We start from the raw sequence: 16858 nt of genomic DNA, 5'->3' as shown, positions 1-16858 counted from the left end.
ATTTTAACATGCATAGCGAGATCATTGCCAGTTTCAGAATTGCAAAATTGTTTGGTTTCTGTGAGAAAACCAAGTGCTGTTGTATATAGCAACATGAATAATTCTGAAGAGGGATGGTTTCTGGTATTTATCAGCTTTCGTTGTTGTTTTTGATAGGCTCTTGCTGTGTAGTCTAGTCTGTCACAGTTCTCCAGGCCTGTTTCAGCTGCCTCGGTTCTGGGATTACAGGCATGGGCCACTATGTCTTCTTTTTCATTTCTTAGATTGATTTGTTGTGTGGATGAGTGTCCTGGCTGTGTGCTTTCACACACACCACTTGCACCTGGCACCTGCAGAGGTCAGAAGGCATCAGGTCCCCTGGAACTGGAGCCACAGATGGCTGTGAGCCATCGTGTGGGCACAGGGAACCAAGACCAGGTCTTCTGCAAGAGGCACAAGTGCTCCCAACTGCTGAGCCACCTTTCCAGCCCCTTCAACATTCTTTTTAAACATTTGAAAGTACCTAGGAATCCACAGGAAGCTGCAAACATCATGCAGGCAGGTGCTGTGTGTCTGTCTTCCTGTGATGGTACCTCATGTGCCCAGTGGTAACAGCATCAAGCACATGGATGTTGGTCCACTCCCTGGCACCTGCTTGGGTTTCACTGGTTTTCCATGCTTCCATCTGTATTTTTAGTCCTGTTTTGTCTTATTGTAGGTGTAGATCTGTGTGCCCACTGCCACTGTCAACAGAGTGCTCACTTTAGGAATCTCTTGTACCCTTCATGGCCATACCAATCTCACCCCTGCCTCCTCTCCACCCCTATCCCCAGCAGCTTCTGGCAGCCTTTGGTCAAAGAAATACATGTTGTAGCGTGGGTATTTTTTCTTTTAAAAAATGATTTATTTTTATTTTATGTTTATTGATGTTTTGCCTGTAGATACGTCTGTATGAGTTTGTCAGATCCCCTGAACAGGAGAGACAGTTGTAAGCTGCCATGTGGGTGCTGGGAATTGAACCCAGGTCCTCTGGAGGAGCAGCAATGCTCTTAACCACAAGCCATCTCTCTAGCCCTTTGTGGATATTTCTTAATGTGTAATTTTAGTAGTTGAGCTGCATAGGCAGTAATATCACAATTTTCAAGTAAAGGGCAGGAAGTTGCACATAGAGATCCAAGGCATGGTGGTGCAAATCTGTAATCCTAGTACTTGGGAGGCCGAGGCAGGAAGACTGTAGGTTGAAGACCACTCTGGGCTACCCAGTAAAACTCAGTCCTAAAGCCAATAAAGAAAAGGGAAGAGGCCAAGATGAACCACTGAAGTTTGTGGTACAGCCAATGAGCAAGAAGTAGGAGGAAGCAGGACAATCTAGTGATTCTGGGGCAGACACCCAGCGTGTCAGTCAGGCTGTCAGCTTTCAAGGAAGGGGTAATGCCATGAGCTGGCCAGATGTCCACCTCTGGACGCTAACATTTGCATGTTTACAGTACAGCTCTGATCTTGAAGATTCTGTAAGTCATGGATTTGTCACCAAGTAGGTCTGAGCAGACTCTCATGCCATGACTCTGTAGGCTTTAGTTCACAGCACTCTTCAGTCTGATCATCCTGGTGGCTGTCAGGGACTTGTGGGAGGGTCTTTGTGCACAAGCACAAAGCAGAAGCAGCCTCAAGAGCCATTTCTAGTTCTCCAACTTCTGTGGCTGTCTTCACACAGGGGTTTAGAGAAAGGCGGAGCCACTAGGAGGGTCCCAAGCTGCAGGAAACAGAGTCAGTGGACTGAGTGGCGGGGTCGTGGAAGGATGTGTACCATCATGCAGGAAATCTTTCATGATTGAAAGATTAGAAAGAGAACACAGAAGATGAGAGAATAAGGAAGAGAGAACCTCTTGGGCACAGCACACATCAGGGACTGCAGGGTTCATAGAGACAAAAGCATCTCTTTTGAGTTTTTAAGAGTTAAATTTACCCGTTCTCACTTTAGAGGGTTTGTTGGGAGCCAGGTGCCGTTCCTGACAGCAAGTACTACAGTGAGCAGCACCTAGTGAGGCCCATGCTTTGTAGAGGGTGTGGGTCCTATGCAGTGAAGACTGGAAGGAGAAAGGGAGGGAGCCATGCAGAAGTCCTGAGGGAGGTGCAGCTGAGGCTGTCCTGCAGAACATCTCCTGTGGATGAGGACTGGCAGGAAGGTCAGAATGACTGGGCTGTGGTATACACACAGTGGCCAACCCAATGTGTATCACTGGATCCCTGCACCTGTGTTCGTGGTAAGAGACCTTTGCAGATGGGTCCTGATGAGAAAAAGTGGCTGTGGGGTAGCTGGACAGGCTAATGCAGTTAAAGGGCAGGACCTCAGATGGGGACAGATATTATAGATGTTCTGGCCTTGAAGGTGGAGGAAGAGAACACACACCAAGAACTATAGATGGCTTCCAGAGGCTAAAAAGATAACTGAAGCCTCCAGCAAGGATGCTGTCTTGACAAGCACTGGCTCCACTTCCACCTCCAGGAGTGTGAGGAGTTTGTGTGGAGCCCTTTGTCTGTGTTCCTCGAACAGCCATAGGAAATCGTTGCAGGACATTGAGCAGGAGTGAGCACAGGAGAGATGGAGAGCCTGAAGGGCATTCTGAGTAAAGTAGGGAGGCCTTGCAGTGCTGTGAACAGCAGTCATGAAGGCTGTCTCTGTATGGTGGAGGCATTGCTTTGCCTGCTCGAGGGAAACAAGGATGGCAGAAAGACCACTTCAGGCCATGGAGTCTTCAGAGGAGAGGACTTGGTGATCTGATGAGGGTTATATAGTACAGATGGGTGACATCAGGATTGCCTGTGGGCTGGATGGGGGGAGAAGGAATGGCTAGTCAGGATGGCTGGGAGTGAGAGACTGCCATTTCCTGAGGAGCTAGTGTAGGGTGTGAGGCTGGAGTTGGGTCCCCAGTCAAGCTCTGGGTGCTGACAGCACATTGGTGATAGTTAAGTCAGGAAATCAAAAGAGAAGGGACACGGTGAAATGAGTGTCATGAGGGAGATTGGGATGACTGACAGTGTGAGGCAGGAAGGAGACAGAGTGTCAGTTGCCTTTCTTGTCACTGTCACCAAGCACCTGACAAGCTGCTTAAGGAGAAAGAATTGAATTTGGCTCAGAGCATGAGGCTTAGACCCTCCTTACAGAGAAGGCATGGCTGAAGGCGGCTCCCTGGCAGCAGGAACAGAGAGGGCATGCAGAAGGCTGGACTGTAAACCTCAAGACTCCTCCCATTTCTAGCTATACCCCACCCCACCCCAACAACTGCTGCAGGCCAGCTGGGACTGCACTCCCTAACATGTAAGCCTGTTTTCATGATGGTTTTCAGTACATCAGAAGTGTAAGTGCCGCTGTTTGTCATGTGGGCAGGATTCAAAACATGGCCACAGGCGTGGTCCCCTAGAGGGGTGACCTTGGTGTGTTGGGGGCAAAGCTCCTGGGTTCAAGAGCACATGGGAAGGTAGCTAAGATGAGGAGTGCATAAACGCTGTCCTGCTCTGTGGCATGCCCTCCTCAGGTGGACCTGTAGTGTGGACCTGTGGAGAGAGCCATGTTTCCTGCCTACTAGTAAGCCTAATCCAGGCAGAGCTAATAAAGCCAATATTTTTGAGCCAAGGGTTTTTTTTTTTTCTTCCCCCTCTCAATGTGGCAATTCACAGTGGCGTTATAAAGCAAAATGCTGGAGCCACTTTTATTAACGAGTTCTTGCAGCTGAGGCTCACTCAGTGGGGCTTTGAGCTGGGCCATTCTGGTTCAGTGCTTTTAAAGACCATTAGACTCTTTGGAAATTCAGGCCATAAACTCACTGGATTGTAATATAAGTTAAGGAATCAAACCTGTGAGAAAGGCTTTCCTTTGGTGGGACCCTATCAGATTCATTTGAGAAAGCTTACCTGGGTCCTTCAGTTTCCCAGAGCTACATTCTTAAAGGCTGTCTGTGATTTTCTCCTTTAAAAGAAAGATGCCCCTTTTGTGGTTTTCTGATGACTCTGTTGGTGCATGTCTGTCTGTAATGCCTAGTTGTAGGTGCAGTCGTGATCCTTCAGAGATCATTCTCAACCAGCCTCTTATAAATCCTCCAAGAGATATGTGCCATTCAGAACTTAAACTTTAACCTGAGTATTCATTTTTGCAGAACACAGCAACAAAACATCTTTGTGTTGTTGGTTTCTGTCCTGTCACGTGCCATGTAGACTTCCACGTGTTCACTAACATAGCTTGGTGTTTTTCTTGGTGATGGTTGTAAGAATCTGTTTGTGGCTTCCAGAGTCCTTCAGGTTCTCAGAGCTGCTTCAGACTGGTGTAACCAGTTCTCCTTTGCAGTCTCTGTGCACCTGGTTCAAAGCTATAGAGACACTGGCCTTTGAGGAGGAGCTATGTGACCACTGATTGTCAAAGGCCCTTCCTACCCAGGCAGGCAGAAGCAGCCAGTGCACTCTTGCCCAAGGCCTAGTTTAGGCAGCTAGAGATAGGAGGTGGAGGAAGATTGTTGCCTCAGGTTGACCTGCAAGAGCTGGGACTGAGACCCACCTGGTGTGAAGATATAGAAACAGATGGGTGTGGGAAACATAGCCGCGTATGCCCTTCTCTTGGAGATGAACAGCAGTGCCAGACTAGAGGCTCCAGGAATCCCAGCAAAGGATTCTGTTGCTCAAATCAGAGTTCTTTCAACTCATTTATCTGTGGGGTCTCTCCTCAGAAACTTGTCAGCACTCCAAGAAGCCAGAGACATTAAATATGCTTTCACTGCCACCTGTGATATAGGGTCTCGGAGCTATCCGGTCTAAGTCTTCTTCAGTAGTTAAAGCTCAGAATTTTCATAAAAGTTTGTCTGAGAGCTTTTTTGTTAAAAAGGATGATGAATTCTACAGAGTTCATACCTGTGTCAAGCTAGTTGTTTGTCCTTGGAGAGCCCAAGCGTTTGTCACTCTTTGTTGTAACCACATTAGATCCCAAGTACTAGTGGCCTAAAATGGAAGCACCTTCCACTCTGGAGTAGAGTGTGGCTGCTCTGCCATGGCTGCTTCCCTCTATCCTCGTGCCTTGTGCTCAGCCCCATCCTGGCATAGACAGATGAACAGATACCACTGAGTGTCATGGGTAGGCTCAGCTGTGGACCGAACACGCCAAAAATAAAACCATAGTGTTCTGTCTAGTAAAACTGGGTCTGCGCTTTACTGAGTCTTTTCTGGTCTTTATGGCTTGACCACATGTGCTGAGATGAGGGCTTATCTGGACCCTATGGCTGAGGTAGATGACCCTATGGCATGACAGTGTGGTTAAGGGGATATGTGACTGATGATGTGGCTGTGCCAGCGTGGGCCGCTTAATGGATCCATGTAAGCTGTGGGCTAGGATCCATGGTTTGTCTTCAGCTCTGTCTTGGTTAGCTCCCCCTCCCTCTCATTCTTCCCTTTAAAAATAAGACACAAAGACCCACAGAACACATTTTCTCAATGACTGATGGGTGTGAAAAATGGCTAGTGCAGTGGAAGAGTGTGGATCAGTAGGCATTGGGGTGACGTTTAATACGGGTAGTATGTTTAGAAACTTTAGGGTTTAAATATGGAAAGACAGTGTCATGGAAGTGAGATTGAACCTTGTATTCATGACGGGTGGGGTACACGTGTGCATGCATACATGTGGAGGCCAGAGGTCCATTCCTCAGATGCTGTGTACTTTATCTTCTTTCCCCTGACTGTTTACATTGGTCTGGCTAGGCTGGCTAGTCAGCAAGCATCAGGGATTCTCCTGCCTCTCTGCCCCTCCCACTCTGGGATTGAAAATGCATGCCACCATAGCCAGCTTTTTTTTTTTTTTTTTAATGTGGGTTCTGGGCATGAGCTTAGGTACCCATGCGTGCATGGCAAGTACTTTACTGATAGAACCATCTCCCCAGCTCCATTTGGAACTTCAAAAAATATTTATTTCATGATTATGCGTGTTTGTCTGCATATGTGTATGTGCATCATGTTTGTGCAATGCCTGTGGAGGCCAGAAGAGGGTGTCAGTCAGTTCCCCCTGAAACTGGAGTTAGAGGCACTTTGTGAGCTACCTTGTGGGTACTGGGAACTGAGCTTGGGTTCTTTGGAAGGGTAGCCAGTGATCTTAACAGTTGAGCCGTCTCTAGCCCTACCCTTTGGAACTTAAAAAAAAAAAAAAAAAAAAAAAAAAGAACTCTAGTTCATGTTTTGAAAGACCTTAAAGAATGTATACTAAGTTGAAATTCCTGATGGAAAAATGAGAAAAAACAGTGAGAGATTCATAGTGGTTGGAAGCAGGTTTTCTCTGTATAGCCCGGGCTGTCCTGGAACTCACTCTGTAGACCAGGCTGGCCTCGAACTCACAGAGATCCACCTGCCTCTGCCTCCTGAGTGCTGGGATTAAAGGTGTGCCACCACTGCCCAGCATTAAACTAATTTCTAATGTGCCATTTTACTAACAGCTTTGAGTTATTTTCTTTGTCATACTATTATTATCACTATTATTATTTTTGGTGTTTTGAAGTGGGGTCTCACTGTAGGCCAGGCTGCCTGGAATTCACAGTGATCCACCTGCTTCTGCTTGCAAAGCTGGGATTATAGGGGTGCTCCACCAGATCCGGCTTTGGTTATTCACAGTGACCCTCAGTTGATCCACTTCATCGCAGATCTCTACTCCAGCCCTGCTGTCTGCAGACTTGGGTGCACTTGGCTGTTGGTGCCCATAGGTTTCTGAGGCTTTGTTCTTTGGAGTGGATGATCTCACCTGACCAGCTATTTTCTGCCAGCTCAGATTGGCCAGTGAGCCCTCTAGTGAATGTTTGCTGCAGTTAACTCTGCTCTCGTCTCAGAACATCTCCCTCACAGCTTCTCATTAGTTGCTTCTTGTTGATGTTCTGTGCCCCTGATTAGAATCTTCTTTCTGAGTCTGGCCCTCATCGTGTCTTAGAGCTGCTGTTTTGCCCTGTGCTAGGGTCTCCTTTCATGTTTTATGTTTCGTACTTGATTCTGTTTTGTTTACAGTGGGCATTTAGGATGAGGGCTGTGACTCTGTGGCAGAACCTGTGCCTAAACATTTAGCTCCTGCCTCTGTGGAAGGGGCTGGCTAACTATTGCCTAGGTGTTACTTGGCGATGAAGTCCCTGCTAGGTTAGCTAGTGATTGAATGGAGGCTTCTTCACTCCCTTGAAGCAGTGGCCCTCCAGCCGCTGCTGAGGGCCCATTGTGTGTTGGGACACACTTTCCCATCCCAGCAGGTCACAGATCTGCCTTAGCCCTGGCTTTATGCTTGTGCAGAGGTTCAAGGCTAGCTGGAATCCCTAAGTCAGGGCTTTCTTAACCTTCCCCCGCCCCCAAGTGCCCAGCACAACCCCTGTATGTGGTATGCTAGACTCCCAGAAATGCAGGGTTTTTCAAAGCTCTTGTGGGCACTTACTCATTCCCATTTTTCCTCTTGAGCTGTTTGGTCAACATCTTGTCAGTCCCAACAACAGAGCCTTCTCAAGTGCTGCAACATTAAAACAACTCCTCCTTCAAGATAGGGGCTTGCTATGTACTTCTTTCTGGCAGGCCACAACTCCCTATAGCCCAGGCTAGCTTTGAGCTCACAGCAGTCCTTCTGCCTTAGCCTCCTGAGTGATGGGAGTACAGGTGTGAGCCACTGTGCTGGGCCAGCAGTGTTAAGCTTATTTAACACTCTGCATTTGGAACAGCTGCCCTGCAGGTAAGACACATCAGATCAAACCTCCACAGTGGTTTTCAGCAATCTGCCAGGCAGGTCAGCCGCTGCCAGCTTTTTAGAAATTAGGTTTGGTAAGCTCAAAGCCTGCCTGTCCCATGCCCCCACCCCAATACTGCTGGTTGTGTAGCTATTGTAAATGTGAGGCTGTTGTTTTTCAGGGTGCTGAAGGAAGAGGTAACACAAGTTCAAGTCCAGCCTCACAGTCCTTACCAAGTTCAGCCTTTCTTTTTCCCTTGTTTTAAAGACAGGGTCTTACTATGTAGTTCTGGCTAGCCTGGAACTTACTGTGTAGACTAAGCTGGCCTTGAACTCACATATGACTGCCCGCCTTTCGTGAGTGCTTGGATTAAGGCATGCATCACCATACTCTGCCTTCTTTTTAATTTTTATTTTACTGATTGATTTATTTATTGAGTACTTAATCTTTAGAACGTTCATTACTTCCCATGGTTCTGAAAATGTCAATAAAATATCTGTTGATACATGCTTAAGTGTAGGTGGATGCAAGCCACGGTTTACACATGGAGGTCAGAGGACAACTTAAGATGTCCATCCTCACCTTCCATCTTGAGTTAAAGACTTAATCATTGTGTATATGGTGTTTTGTATGGTGTACATGTTTTTAGGGGACGTGTGTGTGTATGGTGTGCATGTGTGTATGGTATGCTCGTATCACAGCATGTGTATATGTATATGGAGGTCAGAGAACAACTTCATGAATTGGTTTTCTGCCACCTTCATGTGGGTTCTGGGGATCAAACTCAAGTTGTCAGGCTTGCACAGCAAGCACTGTAACTACTGAGCCATCTCCCTGGGTTTCTTGTTCACATTGTGTATGTGTATTAGCTGGCCCTTGGATTTCAGGCATTCTCCTGTTTTTCTTTGCCTCCCACCTTTCCATAGGAATCAGGCTGCTATGTTCAGCTTTATCTGGACTCTGAGGATCCAAACTCAGGTCCTTACACTGCAGCAAACACCAGACCCACCAACCCATCTCCTCAGCCCATTTTCCTTTTCCCCTGAAGGAACTAGTCAGACCAAGAGCCTCACACATGCTAGCTAAGCATTCTGCCACTGAGCTATAGCCCTAGCCCAACCTTCATTTTTGGTAGTGCTGTAATTGCCACCGTGGAGGAGCAGACTTTGAGACATCTGCACACCCCCATCCCAGCTGGTCTCCCTCAGTCACGTTCTCTTCCTTCCTCTGCCAAGGTCTGACGTGGTCCCAAGGAGTGGTAACAAGTGTAGGTTCTTGTAAGGTGCTGGCCCACTCTGTTTACCAGGAGTGAGCTTCAGTTTTAGGATGGCAGCAAACATGGCCTCCATCTTGTATCTCCAGTGCACTCTGTAGGCTGGTTGTGTTGATCTGTGGAGTTAGTTTCTCATTGGCCATGAGAGTCCATACTTTGTACTCTGGCCAGCTTTGTGCATTGTGCTGTGATGAAGTAAGCCTGCTGTACCCCTAATGAGGGCTGGAAAACAACATCCTGAGAGTTCAAAAGTCAGTTCCTCCCGATGCTGTGGGGACTGAAGATTTGTGCCAGATGCAACAGTCATTTCTCCACCATGTATTGTGGTCCTGTTCAACAGCACAAGTGTCATATTAATACTGTTACTACGCTTTTATCTGTACATATAAGAATTCTCGGCCAGGCATTGGTGGCACATGCCTTTAATCCCAGCACTCGGGAGGCAGAGGCAGGCAGATCTCTGTGAGTTCGAGGCCAGCCTGGTCTCCAGAGAGAGTGCCAGGATAGGCTCCAAAGCTACACAGAGAAACCCTGTCTCAAAAAAACCAAAAAAAAAAAAATTTCTCCATGTAGCATAAATTTGAATTTTATGCAGTCAGAAATTTAGTTGATAAAGCCTTTCACATCACAGGCCATCAGACTTGCAATTTGTAAGGTGGTCATGCAACTCTTTCCACACACTCTTCCAGAAAGCTCTGTGTGCTTATGTGGTGTTTGCCGTGTTCATGTTTGTTCTTTTAGCATTTTGTGTATTGGTGCATTTTTTTCTCTTTCATTTGTTAGATGATAATTTATAACACCATCTAAAATGTGATGTTACATGGTAGTATAACAGTTTTGAAATCTTGAAAGATAAAACTGGAAACATTTGCTTGTATTTTTTCCACCTCAGAGTGTTTTGTTAATGAGACGTTTTATGCTGCCATAAGCCTGGGGCTATAATATAGGTGTTGATTGATTTTGGATGGCAAGGCCTCTCTAATTGCAGATCTTGACATTTGCGTCCCTTGTGCTGTTCTAGGTGAGCAAGACATGGAAGATGATTGCTGAAGACGAGGTGCTGTGGTACCGGCTGTGCCAGCAGGAGGGACACCTTTCCAAGAACAGGATCTCTGATTACACCTGCTGGAAGCTCATCTTGCAGGAGTGCCTGGCCAAGGAGCATATGTTAAGAACCAACTGGAAGGTAGGCAGTGGCTGGTGGCACCCCTGAAGCAAACAGTCTGCAGGGACACTGGCCTGCAGGCCTGCAGGCCTGCAGGCCTGCAGTTATGGCCTGAGGCTCATTCCCAGAGTGGAGGGAGCGGGGAGTGCCGAGCAGCCCCAGCCTCCTGTGACTGCCAGTTTCAGCATCTTCCTTTACAGTGGCCCCTCTCTCAGCCTTGGGTCTACAGCTTCCTCTTGCTGTGCAGGAAGGGGTCTGAGGTGGGCTGTCTGACACCACCTTTCCTGGCTGGTTAGGGTCATTGGAGTCTTGCTCTATCAGACCCCTCCCCCTTTCTCTTCCTCTCCTCCCTGAGGACTGACAAGGTAGCAGCATCTTGCACACAGGCACAGGGAGAGGCGCTTGGAGGCCCCTGCAGAGCTGCTGCGGGAGAGGTGGCATGGTGCTGAGTGCTGTCTGCTCTTCCCTCACGTAACCCTTGGCTTGCCACCCTGGCATTTATCACTTTGAAGCTCTACAGAAATATTAGATCACAGCTAAGCATTTGCAGGGAAGCATTTCTGGAAGAGCAAGCTGTCAGGAAGTGTGTTTCAGGGCTGTGTGAGGTGCAGCAAGGAGGTGGTACATGACCAAGCTGCTTTCCTACCTAGGCAGTTAGAAATTCACCCATTGGGGATTGGGTAGAGCTGGGCTCTCCTCTCACTTAAAGGTCAATCCATATAGACTTTGAGGCAAGAAAGCCTTTTCATTACTGGTGGTGACATATTGCCTATGTGCATGTCTGTCACTAGTCACCTTGTAACCAGATTACTGACCAATGCATTGACTCTATAACATCATTGAACAGTGCTTTCCCCTATGGGATGGCTAGCTTCAGCACTGGTGATGTTGGGCCAGCTCTTTGCAGGACACCAAGCAGCCCCCCAGGGTCCCCACTAGATGCCAATATCACTCTGCCCCTATTGTGGCACACAAGATGTCTTCAGGCATTGCCAGGTGTCCCCTGGGTGGCAAATTGTTCCTAGTTAAGAACTAGTCATCGATGGAGAATTGGCCAAGCCAGTCTTCTAAGCCCACAGAAACACTGCCAACTCAGTAGGATCTCACTGGCCCTGTGATGTCTGTATCCACGGAAGGTAATAGGACGTAGGCTCGTTTGGAGCCTGCCTGCTTGATTAGGTCTTCTGATGGGCCAACAGAATGATCTGTGGTAGAAAGCTGCTCAGATGAAGCCCAGCTTGATATAGGCCCGCAGTCCACCTGAAGGCAGAGGGAAGGAAGGCTTAGAGCTGGGCTTTCTTACTTTTCTGTCCAGAGACTTGGGAACCAGAGAGTGAGCTTGTCCCTGGTGCTGAATTTGGGGATGTTGGAGCCAAGGGAAATCAACAGCTCTGCTTATGCTGCTGCTTTGGGGTGTGGGGTTGGGTGGGGACAAAGGGAGTGGGACAGGGTGTCCTCATTCGGGCTATTTATGGTAGAAGTAAAGAGCATTTGGCATTCTATAACAATTCACAAGGAAGATATAATAGCTATCATCCAGTGTCTGCTCACTGGTTAGATGAGTAGCAGCACATGAGGGGCTCCTGGCATCCTGGGTCACCTCCCAGAAGTGTGAGCAGTGAGGACCACCTGGTGATGGATCACTCACTAAGGTGGAGATCTTAGTGCAGTTTGGAAAGAGCCCTTCATGGCATCGACACATGTAAGGGGCATCGTGGCAGGTGTTAACCTCTGCATGCTTCCATTCTCATCTGGGTGGCTCAGAGTAACATTGCTCACAGGCCTGTGGCTGGGGGGAAGGTGAGCCTAGGGATGGCCTGACGTTTGCCCTATGGAACCTGCCTGCCTATGTTCAGGGCTCTTGCCAAGTCACAGGTATGGTGAGTCCGACCTAATTGAGATTCATTTCAGGAGAGGCTGGGCAAGCAGTTGGCATGGTAACTTCTTGGTCAGTGTCTGGAAACCCCAGAGAGTCCCATAGAGTTCTGAGGGGCTCCTTCTAGGGCATGAGCCGTGAGTGCATGTCTGCCTGGACCTGCGTTCAGAGCTGACTGGAAATGGGTTGATGGGTGGGTAAAGTTGCCACGAAGCTTTTCTTCTGGCATTTGCCAGCCTGGCATTCTAAGAGCTCAGTGAGTGCAGGGGTGCAGTTTCATCTCAGGCTCTCTGCTTTCTCTCAGTACCTTCTCCCAGATATGCCCAGGCTCCCTTCAGCTCAGTTAGTTCCATCTGACAGCCCGGAAGGTCTTCTGCCTTTAGACTGTAGACGTGGCCTGAGGATTAAGTTAGGGCCATTATGCAAATTCTCTTGCCCAATTTCAGTGACATAGCTGTTTAATGGCTGTTGATTTTAATGGAATGGATGCCACCATATCTTTTCTAATGGCATAGTAATTACAGTGGCTAACAAGTGGGTGTGGTGTGTATGCATCTACTGTTAACCGTGGGCCAGGCCAGCAGAGCTGACAGTTCAAATAATGGAGTTGTCTTGAACACTGTGTTTATGCTTCCTGTGTTCTGCTTCCTACACAGATATTTAATATCCCTTCAGATTCCCTTCATTTTTATTTTTAAAATAATTAATACATTTTCTGAATTTGACAGCAAGTAACCTGTGCAGTCTGGAGAGTGATGTATGATAGCTATGCTTTGGGTGTTGAATGAATAAATTTATTAAGTATATATCAAGCAAAAGTAAAGGAATAAATAGTGGGTAGAGAGAGGCAGCAAGGAGCAAGAATCAAGCCTGGCGCTCACAACATCTAGCAGAGAGGACTGGAGTAGCCTGATGGGGAGAGCAAACAAAGGCAACACCATCAAATTGTGCCTAAAATACCCAGCAGAAATGGATTGGGAGGTTTGATGGAGAGCTGTTTGCATGGTTGAGCTTCCCATCATAGTGCTGTCCCAGGGCGAGCTTCCAGCTTCTCTTCCCAAGGTGTTTATGCAGTGCCACCTTTGTGGGAAGACTTTACCTTCTAGCAGTTGGCTTGGTAACTCCTTGGTACTCAGAGCTGAGAGGTTTGTTTGTTTTGTTTTTTTTTTTAGATCAAGGTCTATTATGTAGCCTTGGCTGTCCTAGAACTTACAGTGCAGACCAGACAGCCCCAAACTCACAGAGAGCCACTTGTCTCTGCCTCCCGGGTGCTGACTTGAGACTAAAGTTGTGCACCGCCACACCCATCTTAAGGATGAGATTTTTGTTGTTTTGTTTTTTGAGACAGGGTTTCTCTGTGTAGTCCTGACTGTCCTGGCTCTATAATCAGGCTGGCCTTGAACTCAGAGATTGGCCTGTCTCTGCCTCCCAAGGTCCAGGAAGGAAGAAATTTTAATGCCCCAGCTGCTTGCTGTTTTTCCCTCTCCCCAGTAGGGAGCCAGGGCCATGCTTGGGTCTAAAATGGGGAGGCAGCGTCTCCATGTCCCTTCAGAGACAGCTTCTCAGTGAGTTCAAACAGCACCTGACAGTTCACCAATATAAAGACCACTTCAGTGATTATGGGAAGTAGCCCAGAAGTCACACAAGTCCCTCTCAACACCCTACCTAATGTTCCCAAGGAGCAAGCCAAGTTCAGGGTTACGCTTTTCCCCAAACATTGTTTCCCTGAGAAGTCTGACACTTAGTCAGAATGGCATCTTTCCTTTATTCTTGAAGTTCTTTTTTACACATCCGTCCACTGAGTGCTTCCTCCTGTGAGCTGAACTGCTTACTGGACTTGATGTAGTAAGGACCTGCCATGCGCAGGGACACGTCCCTGGGTGCACATACTTCTTCCTATCTGGTGACATTCTGGGAACAGTCCAGCATCTCACATCCACTGTTCCATGCCATGCCTCTAGTATAGGCTCACCATGCATGGTGTTGCCATTTTATCCTTCTGAATGCCCATTGACTTGAGTGTGGTCCATGCCATTAAAAATGGCAATGACATGTATGTGAGAACAGAACACATTATCAAAGGGCTATCCCAAGACTATATAAACCACATTCCCCCTTTTCCTCAAACAGAATCGCAAAGGTGCTGTGAGCCAGCTGGAGCATGTTCCCGATGCCGTTTTGTGTGATGTACGCTCTCATGATGGTGTTGTCATCGCAGGGTAAGCAAAGCCATGTCCCTTCTGGTCCACTCAGTCTGTGTCTTCACCCTCTGCCCCAGCACCCTAGCTCAGCGGCACTTAGGGCTCTGTCCTAGGGCCTGGGAGGTGCACAGCAGGGGTGGGTTGTGGAGCAGGTGAGTACCTGTTTGTCCCAGTGGCTATGAAGACCCTGCTTGACTCCCCAGTGTGAAGCAAGGCTGTGGTCACATGCTCTTCCTTCCCCACCTGGTGCAGCTTCACCTCGCCTGCAGCCAGGTGTTTGTGGTCTCCTGGCTGAGAAGTTTAATATCAGCTTCTGTGAGTTCCTTTGGCTGGTGTTCCAGAACCCATGGTGAGGAATTCTTCACGGTTGTTACTGCAGACATCTGGACATGAGTTTCTTTATTGTACAATCAGATCAACTTTATTGTTTTGTTAGGATGTCTCTTGAGCTAGTATCTCCAAATGTAAACTTTATATACTTTTGTGATCTCAGGTTTTGTGTCAGAAAGTACACAGGGCCCCTAAGCTTCTGAGTCAGTTGGCTTTGTGGGAGCTGCCACAGAGCTCCTGCCAGGCAGAAATAAGAGCCAACCTTGGACTACACAGTCAATAATCACTCGGTCCTTCCCAACTTTTTCCCTCCTAAGTAGCATTCCTCAGTGAAGGCCAGCAAGATAGTCCAGAGAGTCAAAGTGCTGCCACTAAACCTGACTATAGCTGAGTCTGACCAGGAACACCCACAGTTATTGTATGTTGGAGGAAGGAAAGAACCAGTTTTTGCAAGTTGTACTCTGACCTCCATGTGTGCCATGGCACATGCACTACCCTCAAAAATAAATGAAATGTTAAAAAAAACAAAAAAAAAGAAAGAAAGAGAAAAGAAAGCCAAAGCATCATTTGAATTGAAATTCTAAACAGATTTTTGAAATATTTTATGGCAGGTCCTGCTTTTAAAAATTGTGTTTTTTTTATACTTTATTTACTTGCTTGTGTTTTTTTTTTTTGCGGGGGGGGGGGGGAGCACATGTGTGCAGGTCAGAGAACAACTTTGCAGGATTCGTTTCTTCTGCTACTGTGTGGGTCCCAGGGATCAAACTCGGGCCGTCAGGTTTGGTATGAGACACTGTTTCACGATGAATCATCTCACTGGCCCTTCTGTTTTCAAAGAGGATCTGGCCAGGTAGGCCAACTTTCCTTAGCTTCTATTCACTGGCCTCATGTCCCTAAGAGAGACCCCTCAGCTCTTACATCTGAGTAGGTAACCTGCTGTCTGTCTGTCTGGATGTGGGCTGACCTGCAGCTTCATTGTGAGGTGTGGTTTTCTGAGCTCAGCTGACGACTGGTAGTAACCAGGCGGGGTTACAATATTCTGACTTCAGGGTTCTGCCTTAGCTCATAAGGCTGCAATGCTCAGGCTGGACTAAGGGTCATGGCAGATTGGAGATGTAGGCGACTCTTCTTCCCAAGTCCAGTTAGGCACTTCTCTGAACATGGAGCCCCAGAGACAGCAGCTCTAAAGGCAGCTGCTTTCCCCTCCCCCGCCATCCCCCCCAGGGGGTGGGGTGGGGGGATCTGCCCAGCACTAGATAGCCACCAAAGGCCCAGCCATACCAGTGTTCTGGGATCGATTGTGTGAAACTTAAGCTGCAGGTCAGAGAGGCTCCTCGGCTCCTCTCTCTGAGAGAAGCTCCAGTTGATGGCTCAGTCCGAGACCCTTCGAGCTTGCTTGTGTGCAGAGCATCTTGTGTTTATCATTAAAATTTTATCTGGCGGTTACAGTGCTTGTTTTCTGGGTCAGCTCTTGAATCCTTTTCATTTGAGACAGTGGTGTTTGTGGTTACCTCATTCCCAATCAATGTTGTGTTCTCCAGGCTCTCTGCAGTTGAGCATCTCCAAGGAGCCTCTTAAAGAGACAGCACTGCCTCTCCTTGCTTTCCTTCATGCTGATTTCCTTACTCTGCTTGTTTCTCTTTGTTTGACAGAGGTAGAACCTGACCAAAGGCTGCGGCCCATGGTTCAGCCTGTGAGATCTATGAGTGAAATGCAGGCTTGCTTCTCTCCACCTTGGCATCTGTTCTCAGTGCTCTTGCTTTGGCTCAGGCTGCATAGACCCAGGCTGGCATTTTATGGACTGGTCCTTGTCTTCCTGACATGGGTTTCCTGGCTGAGACTGAGCTGGGCCACATGTGCAGCTGTGACCCCAAAGCTGTCCACTGTCTTTGCCTCCTTTCCTGTCTTAGGCCTTCTTGATCGTCCCCTTCCTAACATACAGACTCCTGTATGGTCAGTGGCTAACTCCTAACTCAAGTGCACTGTGTATTTGTCACACTGTTGAGTCACCTGGCCACATCTGTGTGAAAACTGAGATATTGTAAATATACCGTGACATTAACTCAGTCTCAAATCAGTGAACTGTAGTAATTTCAAGACTCTGCAGCTGCTGCTACTAATGCCAGAGCATTCTCGACATCCTACTAAAAACCAACAACAACAACCAAAAAAATCTCACTTCCTGTTTTTTTTTTTTTGTTATGTTTTCCAAAACACGCTTCTCTGTGTAGCCCTGGCTATCCTGGAATTCTCTTGGTAGACCAGGCTGGCCTTGAACTCAGTGATCCGTCTGAGTGCTGAAACTAAAGTCCTGCA

General features: G+C 47.7%; 1 protein-coding gene across 1 annotated transcript in view; it reads left to right on the top strand.

Moving 5' to 3' along the window:
* Fbxw8 (F-box and WD repeat domain containing 8) overlaps positions 1-16858 on the top strand; it is a 99491-nt gene that overhangs the window by 13938 nt on the left and 68695 nt on the right. Inside the window, exons 3-4 of the mRNA XM_027414177.2 lie at positions 9992-10156; positions 14142-14230. Of these exons, the coding sequence (XP_027269978.1) occupies positions 9992-10156; positions 14142-14230 (254 nt within the window). The remainder of the gene's footprint in view (positions 1-9991; positions 10157-14141; positions 14231-16858) is intronic.

The sequence above is a fragment of the Cricetulus griseus genome, chromosome 4 (genome assembly GCF_003668045.3).
Source record: "Cricetulus griseus strain 17A/GY chromosome 4, alternate assembly CriGri-PICRH-1.0, whole genome shotgun sequence".
Lineage (NCBI taxonomy): Eukaryota > Metazoa > Chordata > Mammalia > Rodentia > Cricetidae > Cricetulus > Cricetulus griseus.
The sequence above is the reverse complement of the archived record's forward strand: the minus strand, read 5'-3'. Positions and strand labels throughout refer to the sequence as shown.